The 24548-nt window shown below is 41.4% G+C and overlaps 1 protein-coding gene across 2 annotated transcripts in view; it reads right to left on the bottom strand.

Moving 5' to 3' along the window:
• Positions 1 to 24548, bottom strand: part of DEPTOR (DEP domain containing MTOR interacting protein) — a 151881-nt gene that overhangs the window by 32314 nt on the left and 95019 nt on the right. Inside the window, exons 5-9 of one of the 2 annotated variants that reach the window (XM_087447503.1) lie at positions 18398 to 18583; positions 16036 to 16170; positions 10224 to 10294; positions 8067 to 8171; positions 7429 to 7755 (exon numbers count right to left, since the gene is read on the bottom strand). In XM_087447503.1, the coding sequence (XP_087303629.1) occupies positions 7618 to 7755; positions 8067 to 8171; positions 10224 to 10294; positions 16036 to 16170; positions 18398 to 18583 (635 nt within the window). In that variant the 3' untranslated portion in view covers positions 7429 to 7617. Of the gene's footprint in view, positions 1 to 7428; positions 7756 to 8066; positions 8172 to 10223; positions 10295 to 16035; positions 16171 to 18397; positions 18584 to 24548 lie in introns of those variants that run through there. The other variant, XM_004431110.3, reaches the window with a different exon arrangement.

Below are 24548 nucleotides of genomic sequence, written 5' to 3' on the forward strand. Positions count from 1 at the left end.
GTTCCCTTCTGGATTCCTTCTATATAGCTAAGTCCTCTGTGTGTGTGTGCGTGCACCTACATACATGAACACACGTGCATGCACATGTTCACACATGTGCACATAATCCACACATGTATACACACAAAGTACACAGATTCACTTAGGCTTAGCTCATTTCTATTCATTCTTTAGATCTCAGCTCAAGCATTCTGTCCTCTGCAAAGTGTTCCCCATCATCCCTCCCATTGTCCTACAAAAATTAGAAGCATTTCTAGCTCTCATCTCAGTTTATAATTATATATTCAAGAGTAGAATTATTTGATTAACGTCTCTCTCCCTCTCTAGACTGTAAATCCCATGAAGCCCTAACATAATGTCTGGCACAGGGTAGGTGGTCAGTAAGTATTGATTGAACAAAGAACTGTGCAGAGTTTCCCCCGTCTTCTCAAGGGCTGTTAGGGCCTGACATGAAGGATGACTCCCCACTAAGGAAGCACACAGAGCAGAAAAGGGATCTGAGCTGAAGCCCTGAGAAGTAACCTCTCATGCTGACAGGGTCCCCCAAAGACAGAGTGGTCATCTCTCCCCTCCCAGTCATGCCCAATGGCCAGCAAAGGAACACTGACCCCACCACCTTCTGTTGACTGAGAAACAACAACTCTGCTAGAGTGAGACATAGCACAGCGCATAAGACAACACCTTTTATCTCCACATATGAATTTCCTGAACTCAACTGGAAAGGAATTACTTTTCAAACATCACAGAATGCATTTGTTTTTTAGCTGTGTTGACGATAATCCCACAATTTCCTACTTCGGTGCCCAAATTGTCTTGGCTAAATTAATTAGGAACTTCAGGTGGTTTGCCCAACCTGGCCTCTTTTGGTTCAGGAGGAAATATATAGGTTTGTTGCCATGGGGAGGAAAGACCAAAAAAGCAGGATTTTGACATTTTTCCTCTAAATGAAAAATAGGAATTTTTGAACAGGAGAAAAAAGAATACAATGACCACTAATTCCTTACTGTGACTCAGATAGTTCTGTTTCTATATAAACACGCAAAGAAACAAACAAATAGAGAAAAGAGGTCCAGTAAGTCCACATCCATCAATTCACCACAGCAGGAAACAAGAAAAGAAGCCAGGAGTCTTGAATTCCCTCTGCGAGTTGGCACTGGGTTGCATGAAAACTTGAACACTGTTTCTCACAGGATTTAATTATTCCCACCAGAAAAAATAAACTTTCCAGAAAAGAGCAAGGATATCTTTTGTTCCTTATTTTTAAGTATGGCTCAGATTCCTTCGCAGTCTGAAAGCTGAATGGTTTGCTCTGACAAGTGTTTGATTAAATTAACATAAGTGAATATTTTGCACCTTTCACTTGGACGACCCGGCAAGCTCTAGTCCTGACCTAAGTGAGGGGCTGGTGCCAAGAATAAAAATTATTATTTGATCATCTTCAATCCAACACAGGTGAACATGTGACTGCTCTAACAATTTGTTTTCAATAGAACACAAATTCTCCCCGCAAAAGACAAGAAAGGTCATGCACCCACCAGCAGTTTACAAGGGATTTAGGTTTTAATGGAATATATGGAATTAAAATCTAAAATTCCACTAAAACCTAATATGCCATTAAGATTTAATGGAATTAGGGCCGGCCAGGTGGTGTAGCAGTTAAATTCGCGTGCTCTGCTTTGGTGGCCCTGGGGTTCGCAGGTTCCGATGCACCGCTTGTTAGGCCATGCTGTGGCGGTGTCCCATATAAAGTAGAGGAAGATGGGCACGGATGTGAGCCCAGGGCCAATCTTCCTCAGCAAAAAGAGAAGGATGGGCATAAGATGCTAGCTCATAGCTCAGGGCTAATCTTCCCCACCAAAAAAAAAAAATAATAATAATAGAATATGTCATCTATTGGGCTCTGCCTCATGAGTTTGGGTTTTTTGAAATAACACCATAGGAAGCATTATTAGGGCTCTGAAGCAGAGAGACCAGGTTTGAATCTAGCTCTGACATTCACAAGCTGGGTGAGTTTGTGAAAGGGATTAGCTGGGTCTCAGTTTCCTCATTTGCAAAGTAGGGAGAACACTACTCACTCACCTTCAAGAGTTGTCAGAACAATGAAAGAGATGATGCTTGTGAAATGTGTGGGCATGTGATGCATGTACTCAATGAGTGAATTTCCTTAGCCTTTCTACAGAAGAACTGAATCATTAGATGGTTCAACAAATTTGCTTCCAGCGGTTACTAAATGCCAGGAATTGTGCTAGGTCCTGGGAATAGAGTAGTTAAGACAGACAAGGTTCCCACATTTATGGAGCTACTGGAGACAGACAGATAATAAACATATAAGTACATATTATCAGATTCTGATAAATATTGTGTCTTGAAAAAAGGAGACAGGATAATACAAAAAAGAGTAACTGGAGGAAGACAGGGAGAATATCACAGGGTATTTAAGGAAAGCTTCTCTGAAAACATTGACATTTAATCTGCAACTTGAATGACAACAATGAAACCAGTCATCCAGCCTCAGGCAAGAACAAACTTGGCATTTAGGAGGGACAAAGGCAAGGCCGATGAAGCTGTAAGCAAAATAGGGTAGGAGATAACATGATCAGCAGGGCCCAGATCATGGACTCTGCAGGCCATAGAAGGCATCTGGAACTTATTCTCATTGTAATGAGAAGCCATTAGAGGATTTTAAGTACCAGAGTCACTCAATTGGATTCACTTGAGGGGCAGACATAGGCACAATCATGATATATTTGCGAAATGTAAAAATTCTGCCCTGACTAGAGTGGAGGATAGCCACTAGAGGATCACGTAAAATAAAGTTATGATAGATAATGTGGTCCAGAAATGGGTTTAGATTTCACGTGATTGAAAAAAAAGAGGACGTCATTAAAGGTTGTGACATGAATCCGTGTTTAAGTGATATTCATTAGACTCTAGCCTGTAGAATATTTGGGGGAAGGAACTTTACTTCTTTTCAAAGTAGAGGAAAAGAGGTAAGAAATAGAATTATTCCTCCCGGAATCATTTCTTCCTCCAGGATTTTAGTATTTAGATGTTGATATTAAATGGACTCATGTACAGAAAGGGCCTAATATGGTGCGAGGTCAGGCATGCAGAAGATACGCAATAAACGATAGTTCCTTCTCTTCTTTCTCCCTTTCCCCTTTGCATTGAAAGGAACCAGAAGCTACTGGTATGGAATTCCAAACGGATGAGTGAAAAGTTGCCAAACAGAAAACGTAGGAAACAACCTCTTTTAGCTGAAAAGGCATTGCATGGGTTGGCTAAACTTTTGATGATTCTCATATTTCATGCTCCATCCTAGAGTTGTGACGCCAGTGAAAGGTCCAGAGGTTTACCGATTTCATTTTTTAAGTAAAAGAACCTTCAAAATAAGAATAACTCTAATTTCAAAGATGCCGGATCGAGTGAGAATTTTTTTATTGAGGTATAACTGACAGACACGATATTAGTTTCAGGTGTACAACATAATGATTTGATATTTGTATATATTACAAAATGATCACCTCAATAAGGCTAGCTAACATCCATCACCATACATAGTTACAGAATTTTTTTTCTTGTGATGAGAACTTTTAAGATTACTCTCTTAGCAACTTTTAAATATGCAACACAGTATTATTAACTACAGTCACCATGCTGTATATTACATCCCCAAGATTTTATAACTGGAAGTTTGTGCCTTTTGACTTTCTTCATCTGTTCCCCTCCACCACCTCTGGCAACCACCAATCTATTCTCTGCATCTATGACCTTGGTTTTTGGGTTTTTTTAAAAAGATTCCACGTATAAGTAAGATCATACAGTATTCATCTTTCTCTATCTGACTTATGTCACTTAGTATAATGCCCTCAAGGTCCATCAGTCTTCTCACAGATGGCAAGATTTCATTCTTTTTTATGGCTGAATAATATCCCTATATATATATACCACATTGTCTTTATCCATTCATCCATCAATGGACACTTAGGTTGTTTCTATGTCTTGGCTATTGTAATTAACGCTGCAATCAACACAGGGGTGCAGATATCTTTTGATGAACTTTAATTACACTGTAGTTGTTCTCTAGGCCCAGGAGGGGAGGAGAGTAGTATGAAATAACATAGCAACTTATTAGAAAGGGTATAATTAATTGTTCTCTTTTTTATATGGGTCTTGATTCAGACAAAACTACAAATAAAGTTGTAATCTGGGGCTTCCACTGTAACTTTTGTTCCCTTTTTGGTCTCTGGGAATAAATATGCTATGACTGCATGGAGAAGAGAAGAAATGGATTGGAGTCAAAACAAAATTTTCAAACAAGCTTGAGATAGTATAAAAGTCTAATGTTTGACCCAAATACCTAAAACTCAATTTAACTTACAAGTGAAGTCAGGTTAGAACCCTCCCTGCTCTAGACCTTTATATGTTTCCTGGCCTGCATCTCGGCAAACCCATCCTGTAGCTTACTTGCCTGATCCAACCCCAGTCAGCCGAAGTTGGCTGTGTAGAGGTCGTGGGCATGAAGAGCTCTGGGCACCAGGAAGAGATGGTCACAGGTTTCTCTACTCCAATCCAGAAGAGAACTGGGGTAGACCTTATCACTCTCCCTAAGGACACATTTTGTCTTGAGTTCTTCCAGACTTTCTAGAGAAGTAAATTTTAATACGGGCATGAGGGTCTCCCCTTATTATGGATTCAGTGTTCCATTTAGACCACACAAAGAGCTCTCTTTTGGGTCTGGAAACGTCTAGAAGTGTTGACAGGGGGAAAATGGCACTCAGTCTCTTCGGTCTGGGTCCTGTCCTGTCCACCTACTGGTGGCCCACATCTTAAAACTTTCCAATCTCCATAAAAAGGTGAAATAAAAGAGACAGAAATAGTACACATGAGGAACATAGTTACAAAATGATCTCTGTTTTGGCAAGTAAGGTGGTGAAATTAAGCAGCCACAGTAAAAGTCTAAAAATCCCACTGGATAGAATTATCACAAAGGCCCAGATGCAAGGCTTTGTCCACACTGGAAAGCAGGAGAAAACCAGGATTGTGACCTGAGGGGTGAGCTTGATGTTCCATGTAGAAAGTGACACCGAAGGCAAAGCGGGTAATTTACACCATCCTGGGTTAGCTCTTGCTAGTTAGAGGTGCTAAAAGGAGGCTTCTGGCCAGAATTTTGGACAATTTCTATTACTCGGACCAAGCAGGTCAATTATTGCCCAGGTCAGTGGATCCTTCCCCCAGGGCTCCTGTAGGGTCGTTCCCTACTCCCTGCCCCCTAAAGCTCCGAGCAACCAGACACACTGCCCTGCAGTTTTCCCGGACAAGGCTGACAGCAATGTGACAGGTCAGTGGAAACAAGCCTCTAGGACTGGATTACACAAATGGCTTTTTATGTAAGTGCAGTTATTCTATAACAAATACATATGGTAAAATAGGAAGTAATTTATCCCGTGTGTTAAGAAAATAATGGACCAAGTAATTTAAATGAATATACACAGGTAAATTCTATGGAAGGGCATAGTATTCCCCAGCATTTTCATTTAATCCACAGTACAATTCAAAAATATATACACATATATTCATTCCAATACAGAGTTTGACCAAAAGCAGCTTCTTAGAACAGTTTTAGTGCTATATCTCACTCTTAAGATTCCATTTGAGTGTTTCCATTAAATGATAAAATGTTGTGTTAAACAATGTAAACAGGTTTTTTTTTTGGTGAGGAAGATTGTCACCGAGCTAACATCCATGCCGATCTTCCTCTATTTTCTTGTATGCGGGATGCCGCCACAGCACAGCTTGATGGGCAGGGTTTAGGTCTGCACCCGGGATCTGAACCCATGAACCCTGGGCTGCCGAAGCAGAGCATGCAAACTTAACCACTGCACCACCAGGCCGGCCCCATAAACAGGTTTTTTTTCCCTGCTGGATGTATCAGAATTTTTAATATGCTAATGTGCTTTGTGAATTTCCAAGAGGGGGATAAAGTGTGCAGCAATTTAAAACTGCTTTGATCACAGAACCTCAGGACTGGATATTTTGCTAGACCAGAGAGCTGTATAATGCACTTTTGGAAATGCTGCTCTAATGAATTCTATACTGCTCTACAACATCTGAAAACCATTGTACACCCCTAGAGAAACTAAGAATATGAACCATATGAAATTGAAAAAAATATATCAGGTTACCTATCCATCAGGGTATTTACATTAAGAAGTTAATTAATCAATCATTTGACAAGTCCTAGAGCAGTTATGCATGTTAATCAATAAAGATGGACTCAAATCAATTAAATATACTTGGCCAAGTAAAACAAGGTCTTTAGCTGCAACGTAAATCCTTTGGTTTCCCCAAAGACAATGCCCTTTAAGTCAAAGAAGCTTGCGAGCGAGTGCACGCTCAGAACTGAAGCACTGTGCCAAAAATAATTTATACTAGGTACTTTACTGTGGAAATAAAATATAAAACTCTTCCCACAGCCAAGAGTTCCATTAGAAAACGAAAAATTTAGCCTCGGCACAGATACAAATGCTCGCCCTTTATGCTCCTGGCCGGCTTGCCTGCTCTGTGTTTCTCTGGTGCTGCGCCCACTGCAGTACTGAGGAGGTAGGAAGGGCCTCTAACACATACCGCCTTAGCCAACAAGGCTTCTGTAACTTGCCCAGAGCACAGGACCTGGCGAGCCTGGGCCTCCCTGCATGAACAAGATGTTCAAATCAGGGGGCAGAATCAATCCCTAATCACACCAGCACTGATTACCCAGACGGGCCATAATCTGTGCTCTGTGCTCCCTTGAGCTGGTGTCTGCTGCCCATCTTTCTTTTCCAGTAGGAAAACCAATGCCAGAGGGTAAGTGCTGGAAATTAGAGCAGTGGAGATCCAAATCATGCCTATTGCTGTACTGGTTTACTGCTCTAGAAAAAGGATTGACGGGAGAGGATGAAAGTGTTGAATAAATGAATGGGGGAATGATCTGTAGCTTTCCAGCCTTCTGCATCCTCTCACGGTCCCAGATAATCAAGAGACAAATGTCCTCTGTGAAATGTTTTACACACGATGGAACAAAACTGTGCTAGAGAAAGGGGTGCAGAAAATCAATACTCTCAACATTCTCTTGTATCGCATTTCTGTATAAATAAAAACAAAATAAATAAAAACATACGTATGTACAAGAAGACTGGGAGAATATAAATCACGATGGTAACAGTGCTACACTTTATTGTATGTCAATTATACTTCAAAAAGCTGCTTAAAAATGTTAACAGTGGTTATCTCTGAGTTAGAAAAGATTACAGGCAACTATATATATATTTTTCTGCTTGTCAGTATTTTCCAAATTTTCTTCACTGTATGTGCATGACTTTAGTACCAAAAATATATAAAAATTATTTTCAAAAATCTTACACAATTCATTCAATTTTTTGATGTTTGTGTAGTTCTTTGTACCTTATCAAGTGTTTCCACATATTTAATCCATAAAACAGCAGAGGGAAATATTACGATTATTTAATATTATGATTATCATAAATATGATATCATAAATATTATGATTCTGATTATTGTTTCAAGGAGGAGGAAACAGGCTCTAAGATGTTACAGGATTTGTTCAAAGTCAAAGAGCTAGTAATTAGCAGAACCAAAATGTGAATCCAGATTTCCTTCTCCAAATTCTAAGACTTCTGTTTTCTTTTTCTCACTGTTTGCTGTTTCTTCTGGTCTAGCATGCTCTACTGGCTGCATAAACCCCACAGGAATAGGCTTCAGATAAAACAGAAGTAGTAGAGTTATTATATAATATTTAAGGAAAAGAAACTATTTTTTTTTCAAACTCAGATTGGTTAAGGGGAAAAATGTAGAAAACCAAGGGAGGTTTGGAGACCACGGAGGCACAGTCAGAGGGCTAGGAAAACTTTTACTCCTAGTTGCTACATAACACACTCTTGGCTTCACTTCAACCTCACTCGGAAAGGGAAAAGGAAACTGGACAAAAATGGGACCAAAACACTTACAGATGGCACCAAACAATGAAACAGGCTAGAGGTATTCAGACTCTGCACTATTGGAGGTACCTTCATTCCTGCCGCGGCTGCAGGGCCACTGGGGTCCACAGCCTGGATGTGGCATGGCTTACTTCCTCGCACCACAAAGCCCCAGCCCACAGCGTCGCCAACAATCTAGAGAGGAAAACCACAATTAGCAATCAGCAGACGGTCCCTGGCAACTTGCCTGTCCTTCCAGGACAGAGAAAACCAGCCCAGGATTAAGTGCGTGCCATGACACATCTCTTCTCCTTTTCATCTCTACCCTGTCAGGAGAATGGAATGCTTTGCTTCTACCATAAACACAGGGAGATTTATGCGGAAAATGTGGTCAAGAAACACCTTTTTGGCAGAAAGGAGCTTCTTCTGTGAGGGCACTACTCATTAAATAACTGGCGGGTTGCCGCTTTCTTAAGCTGCTATACAATTTAATATCCAACTCAAATGGAATGTTTAGATCTTAAAAACATGGTTGAAATTTCTCTCCAGATCCAATGTCCATTCCACGTTTGTTCTTTTCCCCTGGATCCAAATGATACTTTTTTTTTTTTAATTTTATTTATTTATTTATTTATTTTCCCCCAAAGCCCCAGTAGATAGCTGTACATCATAGTTTCACATCCTTCTAGTTGCTGTATGTGGGACGCGGCCTCAGCATGGCCGGAGAAGCGGTGCGTCGGTGCGTGCCTGGGATCCGAACCCGGGCCGCCAGCAGCGGAGCGCACACACTTAACCGCTAAGCCACGGGGCCAGCCCTAAATGATACTTTCTTGATGATCTTGCTATGTCACTGAAGTCTAAAGGAACAATTTAAATTACTAACGGTGGGAAATATGAAGAGTCTTGGCTTTCTTGAAACACAATTTTCTCTACCAAGAGAAGATAGTGAAAAAGCACATAAAGTTCACAATTTACAAGTAGACACTAGTTAAAAGTTGTTTGAGACTGGAGGGTGCCTTTTCCTATAGAATCATTATAGAATTGGCAGTTATATTCCCTGGGCAGCTCCCAGACATGCCTTTGACACATACCCCAGCTGAAATACAGATGAAACACGTTCACAACCAATTCCTAGCAATGCTAGCATTTAAATTTAAAACCAAAAGAAATACTTTTAAGATACAGTCAATTGTCTCTTGAATGCTGGAGACTGAGGAAAAGCAGGGAAGCAAGTGGAAATTTTTGTGGACATTCTCAAAAGATTGTGAGGCACTTGACTGACTTTAGGGTTTGCTGTTATTAGCTTATTACATCTAATTTCACTTCCAAATGTACAGTTTACCTTTTCCCCCGATACAGACATATTAGCAGTGCTTTTTCTTCATTATGATGGGGCCCATCATCCTATTTTAACTTCTCAGGGCTCAGAGAAGCTTCTCAGGGCTTCACATAGTTCAGGCTATGTGAAGCAGCCCTCGACAAATGTTTGCAGCATGAAGGAGTGTGGAAAGATTTTTTTCCCTGAGGTAATAAGACAAAAGTTAGAGGACTAAAGGAAAGAGGAGAAGTGTTTTAAAGAGGATGTTGATGTAAATGCGAGGAGACTGAGAGAAAGGGGCAAGGGGATGGGGAGTGGGTGAGGTGCTGTCATGCAGAGCACTTGGATTCTGTTTGAAGAAAACCAATGGGGCTGGAAGGAGTGGAAGGAATGGAAGGAAGCCTGAAGGCCTCCAAACAGGGGCAGGTGGTCTGGAGATGCTCACAGATACGCAGTGCTCCCAAATCAGGTGCTCATGTAACTCAAGGCACGCTAACATGTCAAAAGCACCATTTCTTATGGTGGAACAATTTATCCCATAGTTTTCTTTCTCTATCTTAAGACTCCCCTAACGTCTTAAATGATTTTTAGAATTGATTGTAACGCAGAAGGAATTATCGGCATTATTTGCACTACCATTTGCCCTAAAATCTGTAATTATATTAGAATAAGTATATAATGGAAATCTTTTGATTAAGGATCCATCAAAAGGAGTTTAAAATACTGTATTAATAATAAATCATGTCAAGTCCTAATGCATTTAGTGCCTAAGGGTCAAGAAAGCCCACCAGTATAATTATGCTAAAAACAAAAGGAACATTAGGAGAAGGTTTTCAGTTCCACCCCTAAGCTACACAGTGAAACACTGACATGTTGACACAGCACAGAAAAACGAGCGGTACAGGAGAACACCCAAACGATAAGCCTACCGTGAATGTCTTCCTTGCATACGGAGCCCCCGGCGTCAGGAGCTCCTCAGACGTAACAGGTCTCTTCAACACTGTAAGACAGACACAGTGTCAAGGTACCTATCCTTCTGAGCCCTTCGTTCACTCATTCAGCAGATATTCGCTGAATGCCTCATAAGTGACCATCGGTGAAGTGGCGAACAGAAGTGGCAAAGATCCCTGCCTCACAGTTTATACTCTAGCCAAACAGAGAGAAACGTTAGCAAATATAAACAACTCTAAACCTAACTTACGGAGCTATGGAAAGAAGAGGAAATGGAGCAGGGTATAGAGAAGCAAGAGCGCCAGGGGTGGGTTGAAATTGTTTCATCAGGAAAAGGCCACATTTTCTAGTTCTCCCATTTCATTCTTTTAAATCCTGATATGCATTCAACATGTCAAAGTTAAGAGAAAACTTGACTCTAGCGGTCTGATAGTCATGTTTCAAGAGTTAACCCGGGGCCGGCCCCGTGGCTTAGCGGTTAAGTGCGCGCGCGCTCTGCTGCTGGCAGCCTGGGTTCGGATCCCGGGCGCGCACCAACGCACCGCTTCTCCGGCCATGCTGAGGCCGCATCCCACATACAGCAACTAGAAGGATGTGCAGCTGTGACATACAACTATCTACTGGGGCTTTAGGGAGAAAAAGGGAAAAAAAATGAGGAGGATTGGCAATAGATGTTAGCTCAGGGCCAGTCTTCCTCAGTAAAAAGAGGAGGATTGGCATGGATGTTAGCTCAGGGCTGATCTTCCTCACACACAAAAAATATATATATTAAAAAAAGAGTTAACCCAACACAACCCCCTCCCCTACATGCTGCACACATCCCATAGACTAAGGCTTCACTCATTTCCTTGTTAATACCCCGGATGGCATGTACACATTGCCTTTTGCCCTGAGGAACAAGACTAGTGAACTTTTCTGCATACCCAACATGTGCTAGGTGCTTTAAATATATTATCTTATTTAGTATCACAAAAACTAATGAGTTAGGTTCAGCATTGTCCCTATTTTATTAGTGAGAAAACAGAAGCTCAGAAAAGTTAAATAGCTTGTGTCCAAGATCTCAGAGCCAATGGGTAGCAGAATTAAGATTCAAACTCAGGTGTTTATGCCAGCGCCCACAATCACGGCCACTGTGCCACATGGTTCCTCCCATGCTGTGCTGTCTCTGTGGACAGAAGGAAAGGCTCAGACGCTCCAGAAGGTAGAGATGTGTTGTCCTCCTAAGACACTTGTCCTCATCAGCTTACTGATGTTGCCCACCAAGACGGCAAAGACAACAGCCAATTCCTGACTTGGCCGACTGCCTAAAAACCCACCAGTAACAAACTTTCTCATCTATCCTGTGCTCACTAAGAACTGGAAGACAGACTAACACAGCCACCCAGAGCAGTCAGGGGGCAGGGGACAGGGACTATCCTAACCTAATTATATAAACATCATGAACTTGAGTGTCACAAGGAAACTAGAGAGTCCGGGGCCACAGGCCTAACCTGGCAAAGTGCCAGCCTCCAATTCCCTTTTTTGGGGGTGGCATTCAGAGGTCACATGCCAGTCCTGGAACAAGCGTGCAGCACAAAATGAAAAGGCAGGGTGGGGCGAGTCCTGGATGATCCACCAGGCAGCTGGGTCCTGCCTACGGGTTATACGTGCGGCCTTCTTGACTGACAAGCGCCTTCTCAGTTAAAGGCAACGCACTGCTTCTTGCTGAGATGACAGGTGGCTGGGATTATTACTTTTGCTTTCAGAAAGCTCATAAAAGAGAAAATGATTTTATATTCCCAAACAAGAGGGAATAGACTGAATATCATAAAAGAACCTCTTGGCAGATGGTCAGGAGGTGAGAGAAGGTGTCCAGGGTTGAGGACTGAGACCTTTTAATTCCCTGTCAGACAACTCCCTCCCCACCCCCCTTAATCCTTTCTGGGGTTTATGAATGTGGATATAGGAACCCCACTGTACTGTAATATTTGGCAACAGTACTTACCATGTATTTAATACAACTTCTCTTTTTTTATTGAGATATAATTGACATATAACACTATATTAGTGTCAGGTGTACAGCATGTTTTGATATATGTATATATTGCATACTGTTCACCTCAATAAGTCTAGTTAACATCCATCATCACACATAGTCACAAATTTTATTTTCTTGTGATAAGAACTCTTAAGATCTACTCTCTTAACAGCTTTCAAAGATGCCATACAGTGTCATCAACTGTAGTCACCATGCTGCACATTACATTCCCAGGACTTATTTATTTTATAACTGGAAGTTTGTACCTTTTGACCCCCTTCACTCGTTTTGTCCATGCCCTACCCCCTCCCTCTAGCAATGACCAATCTGTTCTCTGTATATATGAGTTTGTTTTTTAGATTCCACATAAGTGAGATCATACGGTATTTGTCTTTTTCTGTCTGACTTATTTCACTTAGCATATGCCCTCAAGGTCCACCCATGTTATTGCAAATGGCAAGATTTCCTTCTTTTCATGGCTGAATAATACTCCACTGTCTACATATATATATCACATTTTCTCTATCCATTCATCCCTTGATCACCTCTTAGGTTCCTTCCATGTCTTGGGCTATTGTAAAGAATGCTGCAGTGAACATGCGGATGCAGGTAACTTTTTGAGTTAATGTTTTCATTTCCTTCAGATAAATACCCAGAATTGGAATTGCTGGTTCTTATGAAAGTTCTACTTTTAATTTTTGAGGGATGTTCATAATGTTTTCCATAGTGGCTGCACCAATTTACATTCCCACCAATAGCACACAAGGGTTCCTTTCTCTAAACATCCTCGCCGACACCTGTTATTTCTTGTCTTTTTGATAACAGCCATTCTAACAGGTGTGAGGCAATACCTCACTGTGGTTTTGAATCACACTGTACTGTAATATTTGGCAGCAATGCTGACCATTTATTTTAATACGCTTTCTCTTATGTTGAGAGATGTAGAAAACTTGAAGCCTAGGGAATTATCTTTAGCCTTCTCTTTTCAGATCCTTGGCAACTTATTCACTCATCACAGTGACACCAATTATGGTAATATCTGTACCACTTTTCTTGTCTGGCTTGAGGCATTTATATACAGCACTAAAAAAATATATACTGATGTATACATAATAATTAATTTTAAATGCCTCACTGTGAAGGCCTACTTATCTGCTTGAGAAAAAAATCACAGATGAGATCACTCCATCTTGGGAACCCTCTTAAAAGTGAAGGAGAAGCTTGTCAGAATACAGTGAGAGGGCTGGGACCGTGGCTTAGCAGTTAAGTGCACGTGCTCCGCTACTGGCGGCCAGGGTTCGGATCATGGGCACACAATGACGTACTGCTTCTCCGGCCATGCTGAGGCCGCATCCCACATACAGCAACTAGAAGGATGTGCAACTATGACATACAACTATCTACTGGGGCTTTGGGGGAAAAAAGGAGGAGGATTGGCAATATATGTTAGCTCAGAGGCGGTCTTCCTCAGCAAAAAGAGGAGGATTAGCATGGATGTTAGCTCAGGGCTGATCTTCCTCACAAAAAAAAAAAAAAAAAGAATACGGTAAGAGGTAAGACTTATGAACCACAATTAAGTCCTGACAGCTCTGGTCCTTAGAGACCCAAAAAAGGCAATGTGGCCTTTCTTTTCTGCCTGCATTTGAGCCAAGGGATAAGGAGAAAGAGGAGACACCACAAACCCACCCCAGGGAAGATGGATATGTAGTTAATTTAGGTAATTAACACTTTCTTCATATTCTACTATTATACGCAATCAAAAACATGTAAAATGACTTTAGCACAATTGACCCTTTTCTGAAACTGATCTCTTTTCTTTTTTTTTTTTGTGAGGAAGATCAGCCCTAAGCTAACATTCGTGCCAATCCTCCTCCTTTTGCTGAGGAAGACCGGGTCTGAGCTAACATCTATTGCCAATCCTCCTCCTTTTTTTTTTTTAAGCCAAAGCCCTAGTAGATAGTTGTATGTCATAGTTGCACATCCTTCTAGTTGCTGCACGTGGGACGCCGCCTCAGCATGGCCGGAGAAGCGGTGCGTCGGTGCGCGCCCAGGATCCGAACCCAGGCCGCCCGTAGCGGAGCACGCGCACTTAACCGCTAAGCCATTGGGCTGGCCCAAGAACTCTTTTATTTCTAACCTTGAAGATACCTGTCAGATTTCTATCAGAGCTTCAAACATCCTACTTTTAAGAATATATTTCTCCTTTCTCATTCTCCCTTAGCAGCAATGTTCCATTAATTGAAAAACCCGGTAGTATATGGGAGCTCAATGATTTTCCAGACAGAGTCCCTGTGGAAGCAAGTTTCTTCATTCACTTAAAGCTTATAACTTTACTCTTAGAGCTAACCCTCCAGACAACGCAAAAAAAAAAAAAATGCTGGATTAAGAAAAACACCCATTTGCATAGATAACAGCATTAAATGACAGAGTTCTCTCTTCAAGTCCTTTGAATAACCCTTTTTATCCCTATTCTCACTACTGCATAATGTTTCTTTTCTCCAAAGAGAGGATTCGTTCACTGAGGGAAGGAGTCATGACCTCTCATCTTTGTATCCCCAACTTCTGGGAATGAGGAAACAGCAAGAATAAAAGAAACAAAGTCTCTTCCCTGAAGGTGATGTGATACACTGTATGGAGGGTGGACAGCACATTAAACAAACGGAGTTGAAGGTATTTTCAAGGCAATGACTATCATGATGGACCATACAATCTAATCCTAGGAATGAGGTGAGTAACGGACAGTGAGAAGGTAGTATCAATGGTTACAGGTGCCTGTGGGGCTGAAGAACTGATTAGGTCAAGGATAGATTGTTTCTAAGTACAAGTTCATCAACAATCTTTGTGCCTAGATTTTTTCTGGAATGTAAAGGCCATGGAGGTTGATGAGTAGAGTTTGAAACCACAGGGCGCCAAGAGTCAGTTCCAGGGACAGTTGGGTTTGCATGGGTCCATGCTTCTTCCTTGGGTGCTGAGACCTGATAGATCTTTGCATCAGTTGCAATCTGGGGAAGTACTATTTCCCCTCCTATAGAGAACAGGGCTGTGGTGCTCAAACCCTCCTTCAGGACTGAGAGGCTCCCCCCAGCTGCTGGGACTGTTAATATCCTCAACTGTCTTTAGAACTCTCTCTCTTGAAGAGAGTCGTCTTGCCCAAGGTCATGCCCTCCCCCCAGCGGCAGCCAACATGTAATGACTGGTCAACATAAGGGTACAAAGGCCTGGCAAGTTGGGACAACTCTGAAGGGCCATCTCAACTCCAGAGCTCCCATTGGGGTCAGCTGCTGCCCAATTCTCCCTCTGCCCAAACCTACATCCTTCCCTTCCATTCAATAGATGGTGACCCCAAGAGCACACTGTAATAAGATTCCCACACGGGGCCGGCCCAGTGGTGCAGCGGTTAGGTGTGTGCACTCCACTTCGGTGGCCCAGGGTTCGCAGGTTCAGATCCCGGGTGTGCACTGACGCACCGCTTGTCAAACCATGCTGTGGTGGGGTCTTATATAAAGTAGAGGAAGATGGGCACAGATGTTAGCCCAGAGCCAGTCTTCCTCAGCAAAAAAAAAAAAAAAAAGAGGAGGATTGGCATCGGATGTTAGCTCAGGGCTGATCTTCCTCACAAAAAAAAAAAAAAATTAACACAGAAAAAAAAAAATTAAAAAAGATTCCCACACACCAGACTCCCTCCACCTGAGAATCTGCTTCTCAGACCCAGCCTGCACATCTGCCCAAGCCCCCCCATAGTCATAGAAATGGGGCGCCTTTTGGCCACTCACCGGACTTGGGGTTGCAGAGCACAGGGGGGCTGCTGCTGAGGGTGGGGCTGCTGCTGAAGTAGCCACTGCTGCCACAGCTACTCATGCTGCTCCTCCTCACCGCAGACACGATCTTGATCTCCTTGCTGGGGCTGACTGTGCGGGCAGGAAAACACACAGTCACTGAGGGTGGTGGTCTCGGTTCCCTAGAGCACAAGAGCTTTCAGCTGCGAGGCACAGCGAGGCGAGTCACACGGGCCAGAAAAAAGCACCCCGGCCTCGGAGTCAGGAAAGCAAGGAGTTGAGTTACAGCTCTGCCACTGCAACCTGGGGCCACTCCTTGCAGTTCTCTGAGCCTCAATTTCCCCAGCTGTAAGGTGGAAATAATGCTATCTCATAGAACGGTGCAAGGAGTGAAATATATACTGTATGTGAAAGTATTCAGCTACATAAAATATTATTTCAAGAACTACCAAGCCCATGCTAAGCAGTCCCTGTGAGCATGTAAATTAAGCACTAGCTATACACTTAATGAATTAACAGTGATAATAAATGCCTCCTGATTTAATATTAAGTCATTAATCACCCAGAGCCATGGAAGAAGGAGATTAAAATACAGAGCACATATTTAGGCTTTTTTGTGTGTGTGTGAGGAAGATCAGCCCTGAGCTAACATCCATGCTAATCCTCCTCTTTTTGCTGAGGAAGACTGGCTCTGAGCTAACATCTATTGCCAATCCTCCTCCTTTTTTTCCCAGTAGATAGTTGTATGTCATAGTTGCACAGCCTTCTAGTTGCTGTATGTGGGAAACGGCCTCAGCGTGGCCGGAGAAGCCGTGCGTTGGTGCACGCCCGGGATCCAAACTTGGGCCGCCAGTAGCGGAGCGCGTGCACTTAACCACTAAGCCACGGGGCCGGCCCAAGGCTTTGCAAGTGTATGTGAGGCAGCAGCGTCTATGATCTGATTTCATTCTCTCTGCCATGGAGGTGGCTGGCTCTCAACAGGGAGAAGAGAGCAAAGTATATGATCAAATGAAAGAACCCATGGAGAGCACATTGCTGGCACCTGGCACGTGGGAAGCACAAAACAAATGCTGTCTTTTATGGTGACTGTGGTTACTGTTTCTTCCTTCTCATCATCATCATTTGTTCGGGTCTATTGGGCCCACTTAAGAAACAGACAAACCTTAGTACTAGTGAGAACCTGAATAGTTACTCTGCATTTGCAGCCACAACCTGAAGGGGACACACAACTGGCATGAGTCTAGGCACAGGCTTAGGCTCCTGACCCTCGGCTGGTGTTTACTTTTCCCAGAGCAGCTCTTGGTTCATTCTCTCCTCCATCCAGCTGCGTCTGAGGAACCTGGGATTTGGGAGGGTGGGGAGGAGAATGTGTAATACAAGTCCTGGCGTAACACAGTCACACAGAACCGGTGCAAGATCCAGCCCTGTCCACCACTTTCCAGCTGTGTAACCTTGGGTAAGGTGCTCAATTGCCCCATGCCTCAGTTTCTTCACTGATAAAATGAGGATAAGAAACGCCCTTCCTCTTAGGGTATTGTGAGAACTAAATGAGAAAATTCATGCAACCAAGCTTGGCTCTGCCAGGGGTGCAGATAGTTCTCAACATAGTTCTAAGTGTTCTCATTGTCACCTCCTATTCGTAACCAAGACACACATTTTCCTTTTGCCCTCGATTTCAGGTTAAGCCCAGAACTTCCAAACCTTAGGCTAATCAGTTCCATGAGTAAATGCCAAGTTTTCAGAGGAGTTGAAGATACCCCCTTAAGCACCTCAGCCTCTTACACGGAATGATACCTTTTCTGGATGAGTGGAGTTATCTTTGTGAACATTAGTCACCACCATTTCTGTCACGGTTAACTGTAAATACGGGACTGTGTGACCAACATGTAATGTCTCAGGCTGCTGTGCGTTGTGAGCTCCTGTGTCTGCTTCTCATAATTTTTCTCTGTTCTGTGTCACCCCTTCATAATGGATTGATAATCAGTTGCCTTCTAGTTGTATATGCCCACAGAAGTCTTTATTCACCCTTAAAATATACAGCTTTTCAAAGCTGTGATTTAGAAAACTGGGTAATTAATGATATGTAAGAATTCTCTGTAAACAAAAAGTAAATAAGGTATGAGTGAGAGCTTGAGAAATCTATAATTCAAATACATAATTTTATAAAACAGACTTCATGGCATCTCAGTTGACTATCCAAGAACAACTTGGTTGTTTGTTTTGGGTTTTTGGGCATACTTCTTGGTTATGAAGAAATAAAAATTTGCTGGAGAACAGAATTTCACAAAGGTGAGTTATTACTATGCTATTTCTCAAAAGACAAATACATGTGATCAAATAAACAATGGAACTGACATACCTGACATAAAGCTGGTAGATTTCCGATTGTCATGGCTCTGCTTCCTCAGGCAGAAGGGACTGTCGTGAGTTTCCTGGGAGGAGGGGGATTTTTCATTGAGCAGCTCCATCAGTCTTCGCCTCCGACGGAAGTTCATTCTGAACTGGTAGAGAAGATTGCTGTCCACAAATGGGTGCTTGTTGGACACTGGGGAGAAGAAACAACAGATGAGGACTGCCTGGCATCCCGGCCACCGAGCACTGCAGCTGAAGACTCCAGCCAAGAGGGGCTAACATCTTGAGAAAGAGTTTAGGGCTACAGATGTCACATGAGCTTGTAGGCCACACATGGTCCCAGATTCTTCCACGTGTCACGCACTTTAAAACTTTGCTAAGCAATTTCTCTGGGGGAACTTGGCATGGCCTCACTCCCAACCTAAGTTATACTACTCCTAGTGCTGTCCAAGCCTCTATTTTACCTCCATCAGAGCACTTAAGACACGGCACTCTCATTGTCCGTTTATTTCTCTGCCTTTCCCAATAAACTCTAGGCTCTCTGGGGCAGTGATCATGGCTTCATTTAGCAGGGTGTGCTCAGTGCCCAGCACAGTGCTCATCCTATAGCAACATGTCCATTCGTTTTTTAACTTTTTATTTTGAAATAATTATAGACTCACAAAGAGTTGCAAAAATAACACAGAGACCACATATTATACGATTCCATTCATACGAAATATCCAGAACAAAGAAATCTGTAGAGACAGAGTAGAGTGGTGGTTGCCAGGGGCTGGAGGGGGTCTGGGGGGTAGGGTGGTGTTAGCTAAAGTATGGGATTCCTTTTTGAGGTGATGAAAATGGTCTAAAATTGACTGTGGTGATGATGATTGCACATATCTGTGAAAATGCTAAAAAACCAATGAATTGTACACATTAAAATGGGTGAACTGTATGGTATATGAACTATACCTCAATAAAGCTGTTAAAAAAATCAACAACAACAACAAATAGTACAGAGTTCCTGTGTACCCTTCACCCAGATTCCCCCAATGGTACCATTTTACACAAACAATTTGAGTAAAATATCAAACCAGGACAGTGACATTAGTACAATCTACAGACCTTATTTCGACGTCACCGGTTTTTACATGCACTCATTTGTGTAGTGTGTGTATGTGTGTGTGTGTATAGTTTCTGTGCAATTTTATCACATGTATAGATTTGTGTAACCACCACCACACTCTAGACACAGAATTGTCCATCATGACAAAAAGAACTCCCTCATACTACCCCTTTATAGCCTCTGCCCCAAGTCCCTACTACCTCATAACCACTACTATGTTCTCCATTTCTATGATGTTATCATTTTGAGAATATTATGTCAATGGAATCACACAGTATGTAGCTGTTTAAGATTGATGTTTAATGAATGAATGGCTATCCAATGATAAAGACTGGTTAGTTCCTAAGGAAAATCTACACTTTAGAGCGCCTAATCATGCCGGGCTGTCAACTCAAAATCAATAATAACAATAGCTAACCTTCATACAGCATTTTCTATGAATCCAGCACGATTTTAAACGCTTTATATGTCTTAATTCCTCTAATTATAACAACAGCCTAAAATACAGGTTATTTTTTTCCTTATTTTTTGGTAAGGAAACTGAAGCCCAAAGATATGATTAAGTCACCCAAAGAAGACACAATGAATGGCAGAGGTAGAAATAGAACTACAGTATCTGACTCCAGAATTCAGGTTCCAAACCATTACTCTCAATTCCCTCTATGAGAAACAATTCCTGTGCTTGTTTAGTTTCTCATAAAGAATTGAAATAACGTTACATAAACTGCTAATGTATGGCTACCAGACTGAACTTTACCTGATTCCACATTACCATTTATATCTCAGGGATTTATTGAGGTCTATTTGCAACTTCAATTTTATACTTTGAGCTCATGACTCTTGCAGTTGTGGAACAAGCAGGACATCACCCTCCAAAAACCATGTTCCTAGGTCATGGTGGTCTCTGGGAAGTAACCAGGAACTTTGCAAACTGGCCAGCATCATGCTGAAGTCTCAAACAATTCCCAAAACACAAAATATTTGATTAGACTTCACTAAAAAAAAAAGACATAGACATATCCAATCAGCACAGGAGAAGAGGCTCAACCTCATTGGTTAATATGGAATGCATGTTAAAACTACAATGAGACGTCATTTCATACCCACTAGAATCACTAAAATAAAAAAGAGTGACAGCACCAAATGTTGGTGAGGATATGGAGCAAGTGAAACTCTCACTTTGCTGGTGGGAATGTAAAATGGTAAACTCAGGTTGGAGAATTGTCTGAAAGATCTTATAATGTTATACACATATTCACTCTATGTCCCAGCAATTCTTAGGAATCTACCCACAATAAATGAAAACATATGTCTACAAGAATGTTCACTGCAGCCTTATTCATAATAGCCAAAAACTGTCTCCATAGATCTGCCCTTTCCGGAATGTTATATAGTTGTAGATTTTCAGATTGGCTTCTTTTACTTAGTAATATTCATTTAAGGTTCCTCCATATCTTTTCATGGTTTGATAGCTCATTTCTTTTCAGCGCTGAATAATATTCCATTGTCTGGGTACACCAGAGTTTATTTACCCATTCACCTATGGAAGGACATATTGGTTGCTTCCAAGTTTTGGCAATCATGAATAAAACTGCTATAAATACCCACGTGCAGGCTTTTGTGTGGACACAAGTTTTCAACTCCTTTGAATAAATACAAAGCAGCATGATTACTGGATCATATGGTAAGAGTACGTTTGGTTTTGTAAGAAACTGCCAAATTGTCTTCCAAAGTGGCTGTACCAGTTTTCATGCCCACCAGCAACGAATGAGAGTTCCTGTTGCGCCACATCCTTGTCAGCATTTGGCATTGTCAGTGTTTCGGATTTGGGTCATTCTAATAGGTGTGTAGTGATATCTCATTGTGGTTTTTTTTTTTTAATTTTTAATTTTTTTTTTTTTTGTGAGGAAGATCAGCCCTGAGCTAACATCCATGCCAATCCTCCTCTTTTTGCTGAGGAAGACCAGCTCTGAGCTAACACCTATTGCCAATCCTCCTCCTTTTTTTCCCCAAAGCCCCAGTAGATAGTTGTATGCCATAGTTGCACATCCTTCTAGTTGCTGTATGTGGGACGCGGCCTCAGCATGGCCAGAGAAGCGGTGCGTCAGTGCGCACCCGGGATCCGAACCCGGGCCACCAGCAGCGGAGCGCGCACGCTTAACCACTAAGCCACAGGGCCGGCCCTCTATATTTATTTTAAAATAACAATTTTTAAAATAGTTCACATAAACATGAAGAACAGTAGGCTTTGTATGGAAGGATAAAATGGCAACACTTCGTAAATATATGGCATGTGTGAATGTCTTATCCATATTATTTACTTAGAGCTTAAATGTGGAAGATGGTATGGAAATTGGGATGGAAGAAGAATTTATTATCACCTTTAAATCTAATTCCAGTTTGTAAAATATCTTACTTTTCCAATCAAAAAAGTTTTACATGTTCATTTTTTTAAATTGAAAAATACAGAAAAGCTCCCATACCTTTAAAAAAATAGCATTACCTATTTTTTAAAAGAGAAAGGTGGTCAAAAGGTAGAGACTCCCAGTTATAAGATAAACAAGCATTAGGGATGTAACGTACAACATGCTGACTATAGTTAGCACTGCTGTATGATATACAGGAATGTTGTTAGGAGAGTAGATCCTAAGAGTTCTTATCTCAAGGAGAAATTTTTTTTCCTTTTCTTTTTATTGTATCTATATGAGATGCTAGATGTTAACTAAACCTATTATAGTAATCTTTTTCACAATATATATAAATCAAACCATCATGCTGTGTAATGAAGAAAGTGAGATAACACGCGCAGTTGGTTAGCGGCAGAGGCAAGTCCAACGTCCTTTCCATTACTCTAAGATGCATCTAAAGTGATCACATGTTGAGTTTTAGCTTGATTTCTGTGATGGGTGGGCTGTCATCTCAGCCCATCAGAGTTTAATAAAAGCCTGAGTGTCTACTGATTGCCATCTTTAGCCCACTCTGCTGAAGTTTAGTCATAATCATACTAGTAGCTCACTTAACCATTTGCCCTTGTACTCAGCACTTTACAAGTACTATACAATATCATCCTCACAATCACTCTGTAAGGTGGATATTGCTACCATCTTCATTTTACAGTGGAAGAACTGAGACTTAAGCTAGTCCAGTAGACTGCCCAAGGTTCCAGAGCTACAGCCTCTGAACCCACAGCAACATGTTTACCCAGAAATATAGGCCACGAGAGATTGGAAAAGACTCTCAAGTTATTGTAAAATGTCATCTTCTCCAACACTCACTCCCAGATTCATCACAGAGTTTACCTCTATGTTCTTTCTCTCAACCACATGTCTGGCAATAGGCAGTCTTTTTTGTGACCCTTACCAGATGGTCACGTAATATGGGTTTTTTTGGTGCGGGGGTAGGAGGAGCACATCTCTTTGCCCAACTAAGTCACTCTGCTTGAGAGCCCAGACTGTCTCTTAATCATTTTGGCATCCTCAAATCACAGACTACTACATGTTTGGCTCAGAGTAGGTGCCCAGTAAATGGCTGGAAGTGAATCGTCCATGGTAGGTATCAGAAGGATAAGCAGCATGTCCAGAACAGAACTAACTTTGAACTATTTAGATGCAGCATTTCCCCCCAAACCAACCTGGAGGCTCACGGTAGGCCATGAAGAGTTTGTTGGGTCATGGGGAAATTGGAACATTAAGGGCAATGCATTTAGTTATTCCTAACACTAAATATATTCCATTTAAAGCCATTCCTTTATTCTGAAATTACACCATCACTACCTTTTTGTCAGTCATTCTTCCATCCACTTACTTTACTAACATTTATTAAGTTAGGTTGACTATATGCTAGGTACTTTTTTTGCCCAGTGTTTTATGAAATGATGGAAAAATGGAAGTTTGTATTTTTTGTGTGTGTGTGTGAGGAAGACTAGCCCTGAGCTAACATCTGATGCCAATCCTCCTCTATTTGATGAGGAAGATTGGCCCTGGGCTAACATCCGTGCCCATCTTCCTCTACTTTATATGGAATGCCACCACAGCATGGCTTGACAAGCGGTGCATCAGTGTGTCCCTGGGATCTGAACCTGTGAACCCTGGGCCACCGAGGTGGAGCAGGGCACTTAACTGCTGCGCCACTGGCTGGCCCCAGAAGTTTGTGCTTTTTTTTTAAGTATTCATTCTTGGCAATTTTTTTTGGACTGTGAAATTCAAAATTTTGTAAACCTTAGATGAATAATCTAACACAAACTATTAAGAATCATATTAACTCCTTTATCAATAATGCTAACTGGTTCAACAGCCCCCTTAGGTGTTTCACAAACAGCACCATATTCCTTCTAGTTCAACACCACCAAATGCAATCTAGGGTTGTACCTGTATTTACCATCCACACTCGCTAATGAATAATTCTTCTGGTTACATGAATATCAGAGTCTCAGAAAGCTGGGTCCCTATTAAGAGAGTACCACTGCCAACATTTAACCTAATGATTCATATGAGTGTTTCACAGTCTTTAAATAGTGATAAACTATTCACTTTGCCTAAACGAATAATGTTGGCCACAAAGACATATACACTTAATTCAGTGGTAGTTCTGCATGTTCTCAATAAATAACACATTCTTGGATTCAGGAGATGCTGAATGCATCCTGGACCAGGAGATAAGCCAATTACACTTTGATACGATATGTACAAATAGTGGCTGTCTTGTGGGTAGTCAAATTTTTACATAAATTTATTATATCACTACATTCAATAATACTATAATAAAATTTTACAGATAAGTTATTTATTTCTGGCATCCTTTTCAAGTTTATTGTGATTTTAAAAATCCTCAAGTTGACTTTGGCAACTATCTTAAATTATAACCTGCAAATACATAGCTCTGCGTACATTTATTAACACTTAGTTTTGTCTTTGTACAATGAATTACACAAAACACTGGCTCTTGTATAAATAAATCCAGAAAATCATTCTAAATCCAAACAAATTTTATAACAGATAAAAGCACCTTAAAAATATTTTTAATTGAAGTGGAAACTTGACGACTAATTTAATCA

This window comes from Ceratotherium simum, chromosome 23 (genome assembly GCF_057802395.1).
Source record: "Ceratotherium simum simum isolate JZ-2026a chromosome 23, ASM5780239v1, whole genome shotgun sequence".
NCBI classification, from domain to species: Eukaryota; Metazoa; Chordata; class Mammalia; order Perissodactyla; family Rhinocerotidae; genus Ceratotherium; species Ceratotherium simum.